Below are 21,338 nucleotides of genomic sequence, written 5' to 3'. Positions count from 1 at the left end.
AATAAGTAGAAAAGGAGAACATGAGTTTTGTGTAAGAACAAAAACAGAAAATGTCTGGTACCGTACCTTTGGCTGCTGATGAAGTTTCCACTAAATCTTCCCCTCATCCAACAAATGTCATTTCCAGGATCGAGCAGCTCAGTTCAACTCAGTCTGCCAGTACCAGACAGACTGGATAACTTCAAAATGTCAAAGACGTTTCCATGTGTCAGACTTGAATAGAAGAAGCCAGGAGGAGGAACTTATTCCGACACATCACATCCCCTCATGCTATCATCTCTATTCTTGCCCTGCCCCTCTGAGCCAGCATGAGGGAAAGCATTTATTCACAGCAAGTAGCCTGAATGTTATTTTTTTTGTTTGGTTTTTTTCTACAGGGTGAGGTTTGAATGGGCATTTGCTTTCCTGTATGAGCCGGGGTGGGGTACCTCACAAGGGGTGGGTGGGTTTATAGTTAGCAGCAGATGCTGATCAGGCCGGTGAGTGCGCCTGGAATCTGACACTCCAAGCCAGCTCAGTCACATTGCTCCACTATTTATAGACCCACATTATCAGGGCCAGATAGACATTAAGTTTCATTCTTTGGCTTGGCATGCTGGTAGGGAAAGAAAGGGTAACTACAGAGCCCAAAGGGTGGCACATACATTGCCCCCATGGTTACACAATATGTGGCAGAGCTTAACACTGAGGGCGTAGTTAATCCCGCCTTGTGTGTACTTGTATGGCCTTATGTGTGCATGCCAAGAAGTGGCTGGGGAGCAGGTCAGAGGTTAACACAGACCACCCGACTTTAACAGCTCACATGAAATCCTGCAATACTTGTATGGTAAGGTTCTCAGATATATTTTAAGCCATTTTTTTCTATATTTTAGTTTTCAGAAACACAATACCCAATGAAACGTCAGTTTTAAATTCACATTCTGTTAAAAACAGAAGGTTCTGCACTTTTCTTTTAGTGCTACAATAGTACGAGGCTATGCTGAGGCTGTCTAGACCTGCTTGATAGTGGTAAATTTAGATAAGCCCCCTGTCCCTAATGTAATACCTCATGTCAATACCAATTATTCTCAGGTATTAAGTCATTCAGGGAAACAAAAGGTTCTAATTTTATTATGTCTCGCTGGAAAGAAAAGTTATTTTTATGCATGACAGTGCACCATAGATCCTCTGTGAGAGACTTAAAGAGATAGTTCAGATCATTTGAAGTGTGGTTCTGTGGAAAGGCTGTGAACAGTTAATATCTTACCTGTTACAGATCGCTCTTTGAAAGTCCTCCCTTTAGGAAAATGTAGTTTCTGAACAGACTGATGAGCTAATGGCTAGTTCGTGTGGAGCCATGATCAAAGTGGATTGCTGCCATATTAAAACAACTCCAATCTAAAAGAAACTCTTAAAGGTTCACGTGAACGCCATTTTATACATTTTTACACCACCATAAATTCTGCATTTCACAGTTATTGTTGCAGAAATATTAAGACTTTTCTGCACAAATGTCCCGGTTGAACTAGCTTACTAATGGGCAATTTTGGTGTAGACTGTCCATGACCTTGGTAAACGTGTTGAATCTAGGTTTTATTACTATAGTACTATATTTCCATATTGTTATTGCCTGGCGTCAAAAGGCAAATTGATTTTGCCCGTGTACATGTTTGTAGGAATCAACCATGTTTGTTGGTAAAATATCTCATGAATATGAACCTTACTGAACCTTTTAGGAAGTAATCATTGGATATACATAATTACAATTAATTAGTTTTAGAGTCAATCTAATTCAACCTTAGCCAACACAGAAATGCTGTACCTCAGTGAATTTTACAGATATTCAAGTAACTTTTATTTAACCAGTCAAATCCCGTTGAGATCACATATCTTTTTGTCAAGGTAGGCCTGGGCTTGAAGGCAGCTAAACATGCATATTTTTAGAAAAAAGTGCTGTAGATGGTGGGCCTTCTATGGTTCATGGCCCTCTGTTAACTGTGCATCTCCAGGTGGCATACTCGCACATATACACCCACATAACATGAATACACTTTTTCTTTTTCTTTATTTCTTCTTTTTCCTACACAGTCAGTCTTTCTGCTACACATACCCCCATACTTTTGTTTGTCTTATTTTGAGGTTTGGAAATTCGGCTGGGTTTTTTTCTCGGTTATGTTCTTGCATTGTTGCAGCCACTAATTGTCCCTCATTAGTTCCCGCTTCCAGCTCCTTACATGCCACCGGTCTCCCGTTAGTAATCAGCACACCTGTTACTCATCACCCCCCACAGCATAACAACTTATAAAGACAGCACGCCAAGTGCCTGCATTTGGGTCAAAAACTTCTGACTATCTGGGTCTTTATTAACTTTGTTTTGAATATAAATTGGTGTTTACAGACTAAAAAAAGATATTCTGGGATTTAGTTTAAAGATAAATAGTTTGCATGATTTATAGCTCAATTAGTCAGTTGTGGTAAAAGGTTATTACACCCGCTTTAGGTCAGAGTTTTTTTTTGTTTGTTTGTTTTATTTATTAAACATTAAATGTGAAGATACATAAACACCTCACCAATGAAGAGCTTTGGTTTAGCAGCACGCAGCTCAGCTTCACAGTCAGTCGTGATGGAAACAGCTGACAGAAAGTGAGATTTATTTTGAAAGGGTCCAGCTAACGCAGACGTCGACACAGGAAGTTCCGCATTACGACTGCGGATGAAGTGTTGCAGGAAAGAGGGCTAACGCTAATGTATGCTAACTAATTAGCAAGGCAGGTGAGTGCATTTAAACCCAATATATATTCTCCACATTTAGCTGACCGGCTAAGGTGGGTTTTAACAGCTGAAACAGCGCAGAACGACCAGGACGAGCGGGCTGTCATCCTCTCCGCGGGTTGTTTGGGCCTCGGCGGGCAGCTGCAGGCTAACCTTTTGTAGCCAGAAGACGACCGGGGTGCCGTTTGTTTATGTTAGCTCTGCGGGCACTTCTTTTATTTCAATCACTACACTGAAACAAAATACACGACAAGTTGTGGATCTGTGTACATGCCACTAATAAGTAGCAGCAACTAAATGTGAAACGAGACGTGTTTGTGTCTAAATGGTGATAATCCATCCGAGGTTTAATGTCTGCTAGCTTTCTGCAGTAGTTGGGACGTTTTCTGGTCGGCTTTTCAAGCGGTGATTTACACCAAAGATGCGCCTACCAGCGACTTCGGAGTGTGTTTAAAATTAAAACAACTGAATAAATCAGACAAACTAGAAGTCCACACACGATCACCTTATCGGGTTTCGTGTTTACCCGGTGGGTTAATGTCATCTTCGTGTGTCGGGATGGTTGGTAAACACCAGGCCGCGGGGTGCTACTGCTACTTGTTAGCACAGCTACACCGGGCCAAACTTTTCATCCTGGGATAGTTTACAACTTAAAGCTATGAAAGGACATGTCCACCTGCTGCCAGAGGACGTTTAATGCGTCTTTGTGTCCCAGATTCAGGGTAGGTGGAGGGAGCTGTTAAACCAAACAGGAATGGTGTTGATAATATTAGGAGAAATTCATCCCTCAGCTGTTTCTATTTCAGATCTACTGAGTTTATTCATTACCTGGACCTGCTGTCTGCACACCTAATATCAGTCTAATTAATAACTTTTTAGCCTGTCATAGGTTTTGACTTATGTGCCAACACAATAAGTGGTCTTTGTTTTTTTAAAAGATATATTTGTGTGAGATGAGTACTTTTAAATGAATAATTAAGTTCTTAGCTTTATCTAAAAGAGTACACATCACCTTCCGCCTCTCATGTTGGCTATAAACTGAATTCATTTTATGCTGTAAAGTTGCAAATTTTTAGGCATTTTGGTCAAATTTGAGAAGGTTTGCTGTAAAATTTAATGTCAGGGGCTTAAACAAACACGGCGTGCAGTCATTTTGGGCTCAGATTATGTGTTGGGTGTGACTCTTGGCTGCAACTACAGCCAATTTTTTATCAGTATCTGTAAAGCTGGCTGAATTGTAGCTGGTTTTGTGCGTTTCTGTGTCAGCCATCTTCACTACAAAAGTTGTGGATGTAAATGTAATAATTAGTTCCTGAGAGTTTCAATGAAATTTGTAAAAACGTGATATGGAAGGAAAGCACTCGTCTCCTGTTTGGGTGCGATCCAAATGGTAAATGCAAAGTTTGACTGAAACATAGCACAGATTTTTTTGGGATTTGTTCATTTTTTTATTTTTCCTCTGTTTCTCTTATGCCCAGGCTTTGGTTGTTTTGTGTGTTCCAGTCTGAATCATGGAGCAGTGTGCATGTGTGGAGCGGGAGCTGGAGAAAGTCCTCCATCGCTTCGTCATGTACGGCCACCAGTCCGAGGAGAGGCTAGATGAACTCCTGCGCAGCGTCTGTGAGATACGTGGACAGCTCGTCGCTTTCGGTAAGAGGCAGTAACACTACAAATATGAGCACTATATAGATTGCACCAGTAAAAGAAATACTGCTTTGGTGTGCTTTTTCCGTACTCGTGAAAGTGAACATGCATTGTGATCTTTTCTTTTTGTGTCTTTCAGGAGTTCAAGATGCAGACTTATCAGTCCTGTCTCAAACTATGGCCCAGTGTTGTAAGAATATCAAAGAAACAGTGCAGATGCTCGCTTCTCGACATAAAGACATCCATGGCAGTGTGTCAAAAGTGGGCAAAGCCATTGACAGGGTAAGGATTCAGCTATCTTTAACAGATAAAGTTTGACACACACGCTTCACCTCGGGCGTATTTTCCTGCAGAATTTCGACGCAGAGATCAGCGCCGTGGTGGCAGAAACAGTATGGGACACCCCAGAGAGACAGAAATACCTGAGTGAATCCATCGTGGAGCACTTGTACAGGCAAGGGATGCTTAGCGTGGCAGAAGACCTCTGTCAGGTGAGTGATTATTTACTTTTGTCGCTTATTTTGCACTTTGGATGCGTGGGATTTCTATCAGATCACACATTTGTAAGTTACGAACTTCTAAGCTCATCAATGTCTAAAGTGGAGCAAGTGACACTGATTACGCCTTCAGGACTATTGTTTGCCGAGAGCAGAACGGTCCTTTGTGTTTCCGTGCCGCGTGTGGGCAATGTGCGCTGGTGTGAATGTGCGCGAACAGTTCGGTCATTGACGGAGGTAACAACGGCTCGTTTTGTTGCTTCCTGTTTGAGATAAAACGATCTCAGTGAGCGTTAATCTGCCTAATGGTGATTGACGAACTGAAATGAATCTTAAATGCTATTTTCAGACCATCTTGCAACAAAGGACACCTATATTATTTGTCAAATGTCACTTCTCAGGAGAAAACAAGCACCCTTAGACATTAGATGTTCAACTTTGCCTCATCATGCTTTTACGTCTTTTGTCTCGCGACGTCTTCAGGGTTGTTAGAGAAGTTGGTGCACTAACTCCACACATTGTGTCGCTTTGATTGAGTTAACTGATCGTCTCCGATCCGTGAGTACGGAGGGACAGGAGAGATGGAAGATACAGATCCTGTGACAGAAGGAGAAGCCAACTTTTTAAAGTGACTTAAAAAAAAAAAACTAAAAGAAGTAGGTTCGTTGTGTGTTTAGGAGTAGGACAGTATGCTCTTTTATGAACTTAGTCACATTTCAGGGTACATAAACTTACATTGATAAACACCTTTTTAAGTGATCTAGTTAATAAGTACAGTTTATTGTTTTTCGAACAGCAGATATCAGTGGTTTGTAATCAGGGATTTCTTGAACTTTGAATGTGTCAGCAGCCGTGTTTTGTTTGCCAGCGCTGTAAAATATTTACCAGCAAATAATGAAAAATAACCAGCTGATGTTTGTCTCCTCAAGCGTATTTAACGATTTCAGCCTGTTTCTTCTTTTTTTTAATTTCAGGAGTCTGGTGTAGTGATTGATATGAGTATGAAGCAGCCTTTCCTCGAACTAAACAGGATCCTTGAAGCTCTGAGGATGCAGGATCTCAGACCAGCTTTAGAGTGGGTTTTCTTTCCATACTATGTTTCTGACATACTATAAGAGACGAATGGAAGATTTTCAGTCTCAGCAGTCCTCTGGTCATGTCGAAACCTTCACTGCTGGTGTTTTCATTCAGTGCTTGTTTGTGTCTGAACCCTCTTAGGTGGGCCGTCACAAACCGTCAGCGCCTCCTGGAGCTGAACAGCAGTTTAGAGTTCAAGTTGCACCGTTTGTACTTCATAAGTCTGCTCGGTGGTGGAATCAGCAACCAAATGGAGGCTCTGCAGTACGCCAGGCACTTCCAGCCCTTCGCCTCCCAGCACCAGAGAGGTCTGTAGGACAAAACCTGGCAGGAGATGTGGAGCAAATGCTATGAAAGGATGTTCAGTCAGCTGTTTTTATCACACAGGAAAACAAAATATACAGAGATTTGTCTGGTTGTGAAAGAGAAATGTACGCTTAAAGTCAGGAAAATATCAAAAACAGAAGGAACATCTGAAAACGGGAGCCTCAAAAGTCTGAAATGCATTAAAAAATCAAATTGGCAAAAAGAGTAAACGGTAAAATAAAATGAGATGATGACACGCAGAAAACAGGTTGCGATCAGCACGTTAAAAGTAGAAAACAATCATAATTGAATGAAATTCAATTAAAGATGGTAACTGAACAATTCTTTAAACAATGATTATAGCTGTGTACGTCGTGATAAGCACCAGATGAAACGGCAGCCTGTAGTTTTTCCTCATTCCAATAACAGAAAATAGATTTCAGGATGATCCGGTCATTTTTCCAGAATAAAAGTGGTTCTTGCCCCCCCAAAAATGAAAGTTTTTCAACTTTTCTTTATAGGTTTACGATTATCGAACAGTTCAAATCTTCACTTTAATTAAATATTTGATGGAAACTGAGGAGAAAAAATCTTTTAAACTTCATCAGTGTTATAAAAAAAATAAACCTGATCAATAAGTTTTTTTTTTTACATTTTTTTTTTTTTTTGTGAAATGCTTTTCATTACAGTTTACAAGTTGTCCAAAAAGCCAGAAGAAATGCAACTAAATAATAATAATTAGGATTTGCTTGTTTGTGACTGTTTTTTTTTCATATAGTAAAAAAATATGTTATCAAATTTTTACCTTTTTTTATATTTTCAAATCTTAAAATGAGTCCACCTAATCAGTACTGCATTTTAGATGTTAATAATTTCCAAGGAAGGAAGAAAAATGTCTCCAGGACGGAAAATATCTCATCTGACAAATATAATATTCCTTGTTTTTGTTGTACTTACTTGCAGATATCCAGATCTTGATGGGCAGCCTGGTGTATCTACGTCACGGCATCGAGAACTCTCCGTATCGCAGTCTGCTGGAGACGAATCAGTGGGCCGAGATCTGTAACATCTTCACCAGGGATGCCTGTGCTTTGCTGGGCCTCTCTGTGGAGTCGCCTCTCAGTGTTAGGTGAGAGAAACACCGACAGGACAACACACGTAACATCATTTTTTTTTTTTAATCATAACCCCTTTTTAAGCTAGACTGACCCTGCTAATGTTCGCACTGTTTCAGTTTTGCGTCGGGCTGCATGGCCCTGCCAGTGCTGATGAACATCAAGCAGGTGATCGAGCAGAGGCAGTGCAGTGGAGTCTGGACGCACAAAGATGAGCTGCCCGTACGTTTCCGTTCGAGCTTCCATAAGGCCTCTGGCGCTCTCTGTTCTGCCCGAGCCCCCCCCCCCGCTTATTTCACTCTCCGCTTGTGCGTTTAGATCGAAATTGACCTCGGCAAGAAGTGCTGGTACCACTCTGTGTTCGCCTGCCCCATTCTTCGGCAGCAGACCTCGGAGAGCAACCCTCCCATGAAGCTCATCTGTGGCCACGTCATCTCCAGAGATGCACTCAACAAACTCACCAATGCTGGGAAGTAAGTCTGCAGAAAGAAAGGCAGGAGTTACTTCTACGTGGCTGTTTAGTTACCTCCACCAAGGCGATTATGTTTTCGGTAGTGTACAAGATTACTTCAAACTAATGAACAGATTCTGATGAAATATTCAGGACATGTTGGGCTTGTCACGACAAGCAAGGCCGAAGATCTGCTGTAGGTCGCAGGTGATCCCATGCTCTAACTCTGCAACCATGTAACATGGTGGACTCCATGGATCCAGGATGATCCCTATTGATTTAAAGGTCATGGGGTCAAAGATCAAGGTCACATGTGACCCCTCTGTTAAAACCTTGTTGCCTACTCCAAGCAGGAGGTTGTGCTTTCAGTCGTGTTAGTTTCTGTTAGCAAGATGACATAAAAACTAATGAACAGAGTTGGAGGAGATTTTCAGGAAATGTTGTTGTTGTCACAAAAACAATTTAATAATTTTGGTGGCGATCACGATCTGGATCGCACTACGTTTGTTAATGACTCTATGGCCTTGGAGGTTTGCGCTCACAGAGTGCTTCTAGTTTTAAGATGTTTTTGTTTCGGCTCCTGGCTCTCATGATGAAGGATCCTTGCTCGGTAATAACCCGCCCCTCTCGCTCTCCTCCCCCTCAGGTTGAAATGCCCCTACTGCCCCATGGAGCAGAACCCGTCACACGCCAAGCAGATCTACTTTTGATACCACACCCGCTCGCCTCGTCAAGGATGAAGTTCCCTGGAGCTCTTTGGATTTCCAGGACCCTTTGCTCTGGCCCCCCCCTGTCCTCTATCCTTGGCCCACTTGGCCTGTTTATTGTAAGCATTAAGGTTTCACCCCAGTGCTCCTCTGGACAGCCTCGGCCGTCCGGAAACCCACCTCGGACCCTCCAACTTTGCATAAAACACAAAGTCCAGCGGGGCTGGTTGAACCTGTAGTGGAGTGAAGAGTCTGTCAGGTCATCCTCGTGGAGAAGCACCTCTGAGAAAAGACCATTCGTTGAAATTTATTTGCAAATGCCTGCAGAGATATAGGCTTATAAGTATCTAATACTTTCTACTGTTTGGGGGGCTTTATTGACTCTTTAAGTTGGATGACTGCTTTTTTTTTTTCCTTTTTTTTGTGTTTGAGTAAATGGTATAGATATAGGCAGACTCTGCTTTCAGGGTGGTTAAAAAGCTCATGTTACTTACGAGATAACCCACAGAGTCCCTTGAAAGCTTACTTTCTGGTGAAGGGTGTACTTGAGGCCTCATGTCGGCCGATGCGTCCATTTGACCAGAAGAACAGCGAGTTTATCAGTGGTGGAACAGCTTTCTTTACTTTTTATCTTCCTGTGATTGAATGCACCAGCAAGATTCTCCTCATCATTGAAGCCATTTGTCTTGTTTTGTGTGTGTGTGTATTTAACAAAAGCGAGGAAAAAGCAAACAAAAATATACAGCGTACTAATGCGAAACGTGTTCTGTTACTGGTTTTTTTTTTTTTTTTTTTTTTTTTATATATATATATATATATATATATATATATATATATATATATATATATATATATATATATATACCACAACCACCCCCCGTGTAAAATAGTTAACTGCACAGCATCAAACATAATCGACACTACTGCGTAACCTGAACATGTAACGACTCGAAGATTTTCCCCACACTTGTGCCATCGCTTCAGTCTGCGTATCCTGAGCTCGCACGCCATGTGAATCAGAGATGTCAAATCGGTGTGACTTGCAGTGACTGTGAAGTTTTACTTTGTGGACGGGTCGGCCTCCTGATCGTTGTGGCTAATGTTTCATACGCGCTCCGATGTAAGGTTTTAATTTGACGTCAGGTTAGGAACGGTGAAATCAACACATTTCCTCAGGGTTCATGGAAAGCACTTCTCACAACACTTTGCATTTCAGATTTAAAGCTGTACATTTATATAAGGAGGCTTGAACAAAGAATACACTTGTCTTATTTTGCTACTGAGGCGAACAGACGTGGGAGTTTCCTGGAGTTTGTAGATATTATTCAGTTTTCCATATATGGGCGTTTGGTGTGTGTGGTCGATCTGATGGGGAAAGTTCCTGGTGTCCTCCAGTTCAGCTCATCCTGACAAGGCAACATTAAGCTCAGATTTAAGCTAAACTTTTTGATTTTGGTTTCCTATTAAATGCATTCATCTACTTGTCTTTGTCTGGAGTTTCACTGAGTTTCCCTTTTTCTTTTTCCCCTTCCCTCTCTTCTCTTTGGTTGACAATCATTCACAGGTTCTTTAAGTGTCCCTTCAGGTAGACTGCAAGCGCTTTGTACTCCTGTCCTTCTAATTTTGGCTCGATGTTTGCTTTTCCTGGTTTTCTGTGTGTTATACAACTTTTATTGTAAATATTTATCCTCTAACATGTTTCATATACTTGCATCTGATATTAAAATAATGAAAAAAAATCAACAACATATACTCTGATCAGTTTTGGAGGCCTGTTCTGACATTTTGTGTTAGACTGAGCCTTCGTTTAAGTCCAGAGGTTTTAGCACAAATGTTGTTCCTGTGGTAAACTGGACAATTACAAATATTTGATTAGTTTTGAAGGCTTTTATTTGCAAATGCATCAAATTTACAGTGTTGACGTTTCTTCGTAATGTAAGTAATTCAGTCCAACATGCTGGATATCAAAACTCTGAGCCAAATCCTGGTGAATGGTGGGTCCCCTGGAAGAACACCTATTATTAGTGTTTGGAGTTTTAATACAATTTATTGGTTTCTGCTCATCTTCCTGCTTTTTGAGAGCTGATCACAGGTTCACCATGACAGAGAGCTTCTTGGTCAGAGGTTTAAAATTTCAGTGTTCTGAGCTTTGAGCCACTTGATGATTTTTACCATGTGACCTGATGGTTCAGGAAATCCCCAGGTCATCACCAAACTGTGCCTGTTGTTGGGCTGAACTGTGAGTTAACCCCCTCCCTTGGGTGATAAACGACACCACAGATGAGCTGTATCAGGACGCTTCACTGTTGTCACGACACCGACACAGGACTTTTGTTTCTGGATAAAATACACTATACTGCCAACAGTATTCACTCTTCTCCCCTCACACACATATGAACCTGAGTGCCATCCCATTCTTAATCCACAGGGTTTAATATGATGTTGGCCCACCCTCTGCAGCTCTATCAGCTTCAACTCTCCTGGGAAGGCTTTCCACACGTTTATGGGAATTTCTGACCATTCTTCCAGAAGCAGATGTGTGAGGTCAGACACTGATGTTGGACAGAAGGCCGGGCTCTCAGTCTTCGCTCTGATTCATCCTAAAGGCGTTCTATCAGGATGGGTTTACTAAAGTTCTCCCACACCAAACTCCATCATCCATGTCTTTATGGACCTTGCTTTGTGCCCTGGTGCTCAGTCATGTTGGTACAGGAAGAGGCCGTCCCCAAACTGTTTCCATAAATGTGGGAGGATGAAAATGCCCAAAACGTCTTGGTATGCTGAAGCAGTCAGTTGCTTTCACTGGAACTAAGCGGCCGAGACAAACTCCTGAATAACAACCCCACACCATGATCCTCCCTCCACTAAACTTAACTCTTTCCTTCGCACCTGGCAATATAGTCTATATCCCTAACAATAAGAAGGATTTATCACTATCCTCAGTGTCCACTTCTTGCACTTTCTGCAGGATTTAAGTATGTCAATAATGTTTTTGTTGTCCAAAAGTCTGTCTCGATGTGCAGGCAGATGCTCTTTATTTAAAGAAATCTTGTTTTTCTTTAATTATTAAAAAGAGGTGGGGGTTTTTTTCTTAGAAAGGGAACTTTTGAAGTCAGTGAAGCTCTTTGCAAGGAAACAATCTGCATTTGATCCCACAAAAACTGCAGCTGCCGACTTTATAAAACCTTAATATCAGGACCGAAATCACTTGGTTACAGTTTGATCACCACATGGGGGCATCAGTGGTACAAACCGAATAAACTTGTGTTCGGAAATCTCAAATTTCAATTGCACAAACAGGAAGCGTTTTAATATCTAAATTATTCACCAACATTCGATCATCATGTTAATTCTTCGGATAAACAGCAGTGATGGAATTCAGCGCAGCCACACTCCCACAGACTGAGAACATGTGAGATAAGAGTTATTTTTTTTGTTGTTGTTGTTTTTTCTCTCATCCTACTTCAGTAAATCACTCAGCCTCTCTGGAGCTGAGCAGTTATATTAATCCCCAGTTTATATAATGTTTTTAAATGCCAGAGGAGGAGACACGTGACTCAGCCGTATCTATTCTGACTATGATCCTTGCAGGAAAGATCAACCCGCTTTATCATTTCGTAAGATGCGCTCGTTTTAGCAGGATTTTTTTTTTATTTACTCTCACTTTTATGTTTTTATATACAACACATTTGGATGTTTAAAAAAAAAAAGCTGTTAAAACTTTATTCTTTCCAAGATTTCCCTGGCATCCAAGGCATAAAAGTGCAGATCTTAAGTAAACAAACCTTTTTTTATTTTAGCTGACCCTAAAAGCTGGCTGGAGAAGATCAGGGAGAGGCTGAGAGTCTAGCTTTAATCTCTAAAAGCTCAGAGTCTTGACTCCTACAATGCTTCATGAATTTAAAAAAAAAAAGACCGCTGCTCGTATGCTGTACAGTTTTAATCTCAACTAGTCACAGTCTGTTCAAAGATCTACAGAGAAAGCTGGTTGTTGAATGCTCACACGTTTAAAAAAAAAAACAATACAAGGGCGCGACTTTTCCACCTACGTCATGCAGTTGGCCTTGTGCAACAAATCGCACCAGTAAGCAGGGCAAACACAATCATCATTTGCAGCTACTGGCTGCTTTCGTTGTAATTTAAAACATGTGGAAGTAGACAGATTTGAAATACAACGAAGGTCAATGAAATCAAACTTAGCTATGTACAATATCTGTGGATCTCCTCTAAAAAAGACACGATGAGTGAAATAAGTCGGAAATTTCCAGTACAAATGATAGCTTAGATCTTTTGAAGTGGGGATCTGTGGAAAAGTAACGAACAGTTAGCATCTTACCTGTTATAGATGGCTCTTTGAACGACCTCTGACTGAACGGACGAGCTAACGGCTGACATAAATAAGGTTCTCTATCAGTTTAAATTCCATTCTCCCACACTTTATAGTTGTTCATGCCAGTGCTGTTTTACAAACGTTCCTATTATTCTATTTTGTTTTGCAATAATAAGTTAGAGTTCTTCTGGTTATTTGCCAAAGCGGCAGTATTCAGCGAGCTGTGAGCTGTCAGATAAACCGTGTGGTTTGAACTTGATTAATCTGTTTTTTGGAACAAGTTTTTTAGAAAGATTAGTCGTTAGTGTGTCAATCTGGTTCGATTTAAACCATTTCTCCAAACCGAGGTTGTCCAAATAGCTATCTACAACAGGTAGGATATTAGTTTCCACAGAACCCTGGTTCCAAAAGAGCTGAACTATTGCTTTAAGTGCACACAGCTGTCTCAATGAAAGATGATGTATTGTCTACCCTGGCAGCGAACAGCAATAATTCTCTGTATTTATCTCATGTTTACATCTTATTCTAAGGGCTCAGCTGAAACATCAGCGTCTTCTTCTATCTGCAGACAATAAACAGTTTGTTTTTTTTGCCACTAAATCTATTTAATTGCTTTGGTTACGGTGAGGACCCAACATCAGTCTGAATAGACAAAATGTTCCCAATAATCAGTTTGTTCGTTTACAGAAGTCTTCAGCGGGGGCAGTTCAGGGGATTATTTTACAAAACTTCGAAGTTCAGCTCAGGATGGACATGGCACAGAGCCTCAGTGTGACTGTGGTCAGGAAGGTGCTGCAGGTCCGGTCTTTGCAGGATGAGGGAGCTCCACAAAGTCAACAGAGGTTCACAGGCAGAGAAGAGAGAGCAGATGGGGAAACTATGGAAGCATTTTCTACCAGGAGAAGAAGAAAAGTAAAGAAGATCATATGGAAATAAGGAAGGTTTTCCCATTTCATGCTTCTGTGTGTCAAGCTTTTTGTCTTTTCCCCTTATTTGCTTTAAATGAGCATCAAGAAATAGTACAAGTTGATTTTTCAGTATTTTTTTTTTTTGGCGAAGTAGATCAGACTTTATTTTGTAATTTAGTTTCTTTTTGAAAACATTTTTAACACTTTAGGATTTTAAGATTTATAAGGGTCTATTTGTTTTTTCCTTTTCCTGGCTCTTCCATAGATGCTCTTCCATTTAGTGGAAAATAGTTTGCATTGCAAAACGAGTCCATTCAAATTTCGGATGATTCGATCCTCTCTATCCACGGCAGACTGGACGAAGGCGTGTCCTCCAATTTGTCACCCTCTCTCTCAGCCTTCAGCTCGGGTGCTTCCCTTTCCAGTGTTTCATCTCTGCTCCCTCCTCCTCCTCCTCCTGCTCTGTCTCTGCCTGCCCTCAGCTGATGCAGCTCCCTCTCCAGCACGTCGTTGTGGTGGTACATGTCTAAGTAGCTGGCCTGCAGCTCCTTCTGGTAGCGGAGGACCTTGTCCTTCTCCGTCTGCCATGTGTGCCGCTCCTCCTCGAAAGCCGTGGCCTGGGCCTCGCTCTGACGCCGCTCCAGGAGCAGCTCCGCACGCAGACGCTCCTCTGTGGCACCTCCTGCGGGGGGGGGGGAATAAAAGGTTTTAATGGATTTAGCTACGGTCTGGAGCACAGTCGGGCAAGAGGGGGGAGGTTCTGAAAAGATCCAGGGAAATTAAATTGATTACTAAATCATATTTAGCCTTGCCTGTTGCAAAAGAGATAAAACGGGACAATGTTTGTATTTTAACCAGTTATTATCAGGGTCACAAGGCACTTCTCTGTGGGTCGAAAGCTGAAATGTTTAGGAGCTGTAGGAGGAAACATAATGAAAGATGCAGGCTTTGGAGAACTGTTCTTCTGGCCTGATTACTCAGATGATTTCAGATCTAAAATCAAAAACCTCGTAACCTAAAATAACCCAGACAAGTGCCCAGTGTGTTCTTAACCCTGGCTTGTCTGCTCCCGTGACACCAAAAACCTCTGAAGGAGTCAAAGCTGTGAAACTGAATTTTACCAGGAGACATAAGGACCTGACGGTGACACAGATACCTGTTGCTCCTCCTGCTGATGGATTCTCTTCAGCTCCTTTTTCGTTCTCACGTGGGCCCGGAGAGGAGAACCTTTCCCGCTGTGTCCCCTGCAGGATGAGCTGCAGAGCATCGATCTGAGACTCCCGGTTGTTCAGCTCGACTCGTGTTTCCCTCAGCTGCGTCTTCAGCTTGAAGATCTCACTCAGCTTCTGGGTCACCTCTGCCTGGGAGTCTCTCAGCTGCTGCTTCAGCAATGAGATCTCCCCTGATTTCTGGCAAACCTGAGACAGAAGAAAATGGGCTGCATTGTTCATAATCTGCGGGACTTGTTTTCATGCTCCGAACAGGAAAAACAGGAAGGAAACTGAGATGTCTCGTCTGTTCATGAGTGCCCTTGTCATTCCAAGGCCTCACCTCCCACTGCGTCTCCTCCAGAGTCGGACTAGTTGGCTTCGGCATGGCTGCGGCCTCTTGGCTCATTTCCCTCTTCAGGTTGTCGAGCTCCTCTTGCAGTCGATTCTTCTCCTGCTCGGCCTTACACAGCTGAAGCTGGAAGCTGCGCTGCGAGCGCTGAGCATGCTGGGAGACCTGACGCAGCTTAGCAGCATACAGGCTCTTCAGCTCCTCCACCTCCTTCTCCCAGAGACGCTGTTTCCCCTCGAACACCTGCACGTGTTTGAACAGGTAAAGGGTGAGGCTTCAGAAAAGAGGGATGCGCGGACCGATGGCGACAAACGGGGATTCACCTGAGCGATGGCGCCCTCACTCTCGTCCAGGTTCCTTTTCATCTGGCTCAGTTCATGCTCCTTCTCCACCAGGCGCTCCTCAAGATCCCGCACCTGGAACAAATCGACAAATGACTTGCTGACCTGCTCACCGGCCCGTCTGTACATCCATTCACCTGACACTCACCACGTCCTCCACAGAGAGGGATAGCGTCCATTCGTAAGGAGGTGGAGCCTCCCCGTACGGAGTCAGGCGGCTCAGAGTGGCCATGCTTCGACACGCCGTCTCCCCTATCGCCACGCCCCCTGACCCCACGGCCTTCAGGCCCTGAGACTTTCGGTCCAGAGAGCCGATGGTGTTGATGTGGCCCATGGATGCACTAGGATGAAATCAAAGAAGTCACAACGTCTCTTCTAGTGTCACAGTTGTCAGAAAAGCTCACTTATAGCAGCACTGAACGTAAAGCAGAGTTCAGACGTGGGAGCAGACCTGATGTGAGCCAGGTGTGGGCGGAAGGGAGGGCGGTACGGTGGCAGGCTGCTCATGGAGTTATGGCCCGAGTCCGACAGGTTATCATCCTCCTGGCTCATCACTCGCGCCGAGGGGAGGGCCTACACAGGCATAATTACACAGCCGCTCAGGTGGAGAAGAGCTTATTTTAGCTTTAAATAGTAACAGATAGAAATTAAATAGAAAAGTAGGTGTAAAAATGATTTGCATCTTTGATTCATGCAGGAAATAACTGGATCCAGATCCAATTTGCTGGGCTGAGCTCTGTCAGATGCCTTGAAAAGGTATTTGCATCCCTTCGACTTTAACCACGTTTTTTAACGTTACAGCCACAAACTTCAAAGTATTTTGCTGGGATTTTATGTGACAGACCAGCACAAAGAAGCAAATAATTGTGAAGTGAAAAGGAAATTATATATGCTTTTCAAAAATCTTAACAAATCAAAATCTGAAAAGTGGTGTGCATTTGTATTCATCCCCCTTTACTCTGATGCCATTAACTAAAATCCAGGGTTCACCTGTGTGTAATTTAATCCAGTATGAATGCAGCTGTTGTGTGATGGCCTCAGAGATTTGTTACAGATCACTGCTAACCAACCAGCATCATGAAGACCAAGGAATGCAGCAGACAGATCAGGTTATAAAACAATATCCCAAGCTTTGAACATCTCACAGAGCTCTGTATGAATATTTTTGTAGTAAATCATTTAAAATGCATCAAGCTTTAAAATCACAATTCCATGTTGGGATACCTGGTTTGCCCCTGATGTTGGTCCTCCGTGACGGGAGGGAGAGGAAGAAGAAGATGAGGTGGAGAGCGTTTTGGGGACGTGGCCGTACACTCTGTGCAGTCCGTTGGAAAGGCCGTGATCCATATCCTCCAGCTTGGAAGACGGATAGAGGTTCTGCATGGAGCTGAAGTTTTTGGGGGTGACGGGCTTGAAGGCAGAAGACCTGAAACGAATCTGAGACGGACGCAAGATTTACGGTTGTTTATTAAAAAGATAGTATGATAGTAAAAAGAGGCGTGGAGAGAAAGGTGTCACTCACGGCAACAAAGGCCGGGTTAAGTGACATAAATCACATTTCTATTAAATCGATGCTACTACCGCCTCTGTGCTTCCAGTGTTGATGAATTCAGGCAGGAAAAAGGGTGATATTTGATCGCTGCAATAAATTCAGATCGTGGCGAGGGACAGATTCCCAATCTGTGGTGGCGAGCTGGAAGACATCCGAGGCTGATTTACGCTGCTAACAGCCTATAGGGGTGCTGCATCATGCTGCCAGAAATGTATGAATGTGATGCCAATCAATTTAAAACAAGCCCAGCAGTCTTTCAGTGGCTGCAGATCATTTATAAACAGGAACACAACGGCATTCATTCAGTTGGACTTGCACGAGAGCTTCTGCTTTAAAGACAGTTCTTATTTTTATCTAAATCACTGGCAATCGACCATCTTTTAAGAGATTTCTTTTATTCATACTGATTTGAATGTTTCGGCAAGCCCCAAACCTTTCTTGCTGAGACAGGTTGAACAGTTTAATACAAAAAAAACCTTTCCAGATTGGTGTTTTTTTTAGTTTACCTTTTCGTACTTCCCCCCACTCGGCAGTGAGTTCTTAGTCAGGTCTACTTCGGTGCCGTTTTTAGCAAAGACTTTGGTGTAAACGTCGTCGTCCTCACGGCCAACGATGACGTCCCTCTTGCCGTCACTGCTCAGCCTTCCTTTTGGCACTTTCCTGTTTGGAAGCACAGGAGGTCAGAGGTCTGGCGAGACGCTCGACACAAACATCAGCGTCTCTGCAGCCCGTCCCACCTGGTGATGTTGAGGTAGTTCAGTAGCTCTCTCTGGGTGAGGCCTTTCTTCAGGAGGCCGTTGGTCTGCTTGGGTCTCACCTGGGGCACGGCTCGGCTGCTTTTAGTCGGAGACACATCTGGCCTCTCCACCAGGCTGCCTACACTGCCCATGCCGCAATGTGGAGAGAGGGGAGAGGCTGGGAAGGGGCAGCGGAAGTTCTGGCTGGGCCCACGAGTCAGAGGAAGAGTCTGGACTGAGGCTGCCATTGATCACAGGCCACTCCGAGGAGGTGAAGGAATCTGGAAAAACATCAGATAAGTTGGGGGGAGAAATGAGCTGATGAACAAAATTATGTCTTGGTTCAAAGATATCAGTATAAACTTGCTTTTAAAACTTCAATTAATAAACCATTTATTAAAATTTTTGTTAAATAACCTTCTAATTAATGCCTATTAATATTAAACAAAGAGGTTGTTCTTTATGAAATATGACCATAATAAGCTCTGCTCAGTTGTGAGGCGATGCTGGTTTTGGTTTGTGCTCAAACCAAAACTCTTCACCTCAGTAACTTCAGCCTTTTTTACAAACTCAGCAGTGATTTTATGCACAAACGTGATATAAAAAAGTCCAACTACTGAGACGTTGTTTCAAAAAGACTCAACGTATGTAGCGTTAACTGAGTATCCACCCACTGAATATATAGCAATGTCCTATTAAAACTATTCAGTCACTTATTCAACCATTAACCTTTATTTTGTTCTTTAGGCTGCTCTTTCTGCAGAGGTCGCCACAGCGAGTGAACCCGCAGGAAAGATTTGGCAACTGTTTTACACCAGATTCCCTTTCTGACCAAACCTGGGCAGCTTTAGGATTACGAGACCACAGCCCCCAACCATTAACCATAAGACTGCCACTGATCAGTGCTGTTTACCTTTCTGTAATGTGTCGCCTCTACGAATAACCTTTTAAAACTTTGAAACTATCACTTTCATAACAAAGACACAACAACAGATAAGCTGGCTCAACATGGTTGTATTTTATACCCACTAATGCTCTCCGTTGTCATGCTAACAATGAGATTTTTTTTTTTAAATTAGTATTTGGTAATATGTTTCCCATCTACAGTGAAGTTTGAAAAATCAGTCTGCAGGATTTTTTTTCTTTTTACAACCAATACTAATGGTGGTAAAGCACTAATCCAAGATTTTATGAGAATCCATCTAAGAGTTGAGACAAATAGAGGAGCATTTACCTCCCCCTGTGAAAACCACTCCATCCTTTAATGGTAGGTGTGGATGATAACACCCGGAGGACAAAGGTGAGTCGACACACGTTTCATCAGCTGTGTTTGTTTCGGCTCACAGCTGCCTGACAGAACGACTCGGCCTCCCACGTCACGAAACAAACGAGCACAACCAGACCTCCATGCAAACGCTTCAGTAGGAGAACAATGAAGGCAAACAGGCAGGACATTAAAGGATCTGTTGCCAAACAATTTTTTTTCCCAAAAGCAAATTCAAAGCGCACAGAATCACGTAGGGCAGAAACTCTGAGCAGAGCAGCAGATATAAACCTGTTATATAACTCTGATCCAACTCAGGTACTACACTTTGTTTTACTAAAAGAGGAACAAGGGAAATAGACGCTGCACATGATGAACATTTTTATGCATATTCCTTAAATATAGTTTCAACAGAACCGTTAGCTGTTTTAGTGTTTTATGAGTCAACTTTTTATAAATGAGGATTTTCTGCTGATTTTCATCAAACTAAACCAGCTGCCGAGCCATTCAAACACCCACCAGAGAGCCCGAAGAGCCTCTTCACCCCCTACACACACACACACACACACACACACACAGGGCATATCTCCTTTGTATCGCCCCTCTCCACCACCGTTTGTTAAATCACCCACACAGCCTCCCTCCTTCCCTCCTTTTCAGACATCCTCATTAAGGTGCGCTATTGATTTCACCTCTTTGACCCGCTCTGTTCCCGCGCATAAACACCTCCCTGCAGTCATAAAACATTCCTGAGATCATAAAGCACTTGAGCACGCCGCACTGTTCCCAACTATAAACAGGAGCAGAGCCAGTTGAGGTGGCACCCCGAGACCAGGTACAGCTGAAGGGAGGCGTCGCTCGTTTCAGTCCCTCAACAATCACACACAACAGATGGACATTTGTTTTCAATCTGTATTAGTCATAAGATTGTTTTCTAACTTATTGGAATGTATTAGTATCATTTTTGTTGAAAAAAAAAAGCAAAGCAGATAAAAGTTGCTTGCTGTAAGCCGTCTGTAAAACGAACGTTTTGACTTTTTGAAGCGGTGCTGTTTGGAGTTATCAGTAGTTAGTATCTTACCTGCAGCAGACGTCACTCAGAGTGTTTTCAGTTTGGATTATCGGTCTGAGTTCAACTCAAGGGAGACAAACTAACAGTTGGAGTTTGTCAAACTGGTCAGAAATAATTTTTTTTTTTTTTTAAACTGAGGTCGTTCAAAGAGCCACCTGGAACAGGTAAGACAGAACTCCTCCTAAAAGTGCTCGCAAGAGAAACTTGGAATGTGTACATGATTTGTAGGCCAAACCTCTTCAGGGGGTCAACAACTCTTTTGAGCTGGTTTCTCTCCGCACTGAAAATGCTCATGTTAAACAACGCCTGGACCGTCCTGCAGCTTGTCTTTGCTCAGTCAGTACGAACTAATGACACAGTCGCTTCCTTAAAGCCTTTTCCTCCTCCTTGTTGAAGTACAGAGCGCGCACGGAGCCACTCTGGGTGTACCTCTTCTTGCTTCTGACACCATCCGCATTCATCAAGTACCTCGCACTGCTGGCCCGGACAGTTAGAGCAATTATGTAAATGGTTCAAATAGGCAGGGAGAGCTGAGCAGCAGCAACTCCAGCCCACTCCACTCAGGGCTCTCAGCCAGGCCCAGATCAAAGCTGCTCAAGCTGCTCATGTTTATATTCATGAACTCCCATCTCCACGCCGCTCCCTGATATGAAACTTTCCACTAAAGCATCCGGCTTCTAATAAACCAGAATAATAACTCAGGCTGCAGAAAGAAGCCTGATAATCAATGATGATGAATATAACACTTTGGAAACGTGGGTTTTACTCCGGTAGTGTCCAGTTAATAAATTCTAGTGTGTGTGTGTTTTTTGCACTAGTGGGAAACGATGAAAGTAAATGGGGGCAGTTTGTGCTGAGATGGTCTGAATGTATGGGTCTGATTCCCGTATAAATAAAAAATGAGCGCACCGGGCCTAACGGCCGCCCGTTAAGGTCGGACGCGGTATTTTTAGTCGCTTCTCCTCGCTAGGTTTGTCTGTTGCGTCCACAAAATGCACAAGAAGGCGATCGATGTCTGACAGGAAG

General features: G+C 42.8%; 2 protein-coding genes across 6 annotated transcripts in view; one reads left to right on the top strand and one right to left on the bottom strand.

Moving 5' to 3' along the window:
* Positions 1-2,343: 2,343 nt before the first annotated feature.
* Positions 2,344-9,385, top strand: rmnd5b (required for meiotic nuclear division 5 homolog B). 4 transcript variants are annotated; one of them, XM_017426618.3, is made up of 10 exons: positions 2,348-2,751; positions 4,255-4,401; positions 4,535-4,677; positions 4,749-4,886; positions 5,867-5,967; positions 6,111-6,277; positions 7,239-7,404; positions 7,510-7,612; positions 7,709-7,863; positions 8,488-9,385. In XM_017426618.3, the coding sequence occupies exons 2-10, from the start codon at positions 4,263-4,265 to the stop codon at positions 8,549-8,551; spliced, it is 1,176 nt and encodes a 391-aa protein (XP_017282107.1). In that variant the 5' UTR covers positions 2,348-2,751; positions 4,255-4,262; the 3' UTR covers positions 8,552-9,385. The 4 variants fall into 4 exon arrangements, with proteins under 4 accessions (XP_037833208.1, XP_017282107.1, XP_017282108.1 ...); XM_017426619.3 differs by having other exon boundaries at positions 4,230-4,401; XM_037977279.1 differs by lacking the exon at positions 2,348-2,751 and adding an exon at positions 4,125-4,141 and having other exon boundaries at positions 4,230-4,401.
* Positions 9,386-12,473: 3,088 nt separating this feature from the next.
* n4bp3 (NEDD4 binding protein 3) overlaps positions 12,474-21,338 on the bottom strand; it is a 26,878-nt gene continuing 18,013 nt past the window's right edge. For both annotated transcript variants that reach the window (XM_017426608.3, XM_017426609.2), the window contains exons 2-10: positions 17,977-18,257; positions 17,746-17,899; positions 16,912-17,124; positions 16,139-16,260; positions 15,836-16,028; positions 15,670-15,762; positions 15,338-15,589; positions 14,943-15,204; positions 12,474-14,468 (exon numbers count right to left, since the gene is read on the bottom strand). In XM_017426608.3, coding sequence (XP_017282097.1) covers positions 14,101-14,468; positions 14,943-15,204; positions 15,338-15,589; positions 15,670-15,762; positions 15,836-16,028; positions 16,139-16,260; positions 16,912-17,124; positions 17,746-17,899; positions 17,977-18,224 — 1,905 coding nt within the window. In that variant the 5' untranslated portion in view covers positions 18,225-18,257 and the 3' untranslated portion in view covers positions 12,474-14,100. The remainder of the gene's footprint in view (positions 14,469-14,942; positions 15,205-15,337; positions 15,590-15,669; positions 15,763-15,835; positions 16,029-16,138; positions 16,261-16,911; positions 17,125-17,745; positions 17,900-17,976; positions 18,258-21,338) is intronic.

The sequence above is a fragment of the Kryptolebias marmoratus genome, linkage group LG9 (genome assembly GCF_001649575.2).
Source record: "Kryptolebias marmoratus isolate JLee-2015 linkage group LG9, ASM164957v2, whole genome shotgun sequence".
Lineage (NCBI taxonomy): Eukaryota > Metazoa > Chordata > Actinopteri > Cyprinodontiformes > Rivulidae > Kryptolebias > Kryptolebias marmoratus.
This window is presented reverse-complemented; position numbering and strand designations above follow the sequence as displayed.

Bases quoted from the DNA above. Each gene is read 5' to 3' on its own strand.
- rmnd5b (XM_017426618.3), top strand. From the start codon at position 4,263: ATGGAGCAGTGTGCATGTGTGGAGCGGGAGCTGGAGAAAGTCCTCCAT. The intron at 6,278-7,238 runs GTCTGTAGGACA...ACTTACTTGCAG, and splicing joins CGCCTCCCAGCACCAGAGAG to ATATCCAGATCTTGATGGGC. The intron at 7,864-8,487 runs GTAAGTCTGCAG...CCTCCCCCTCAG, and splicing joins AAACTCACCAATGCTGGGAA to GTTGAAATGCCCCTACTGCC.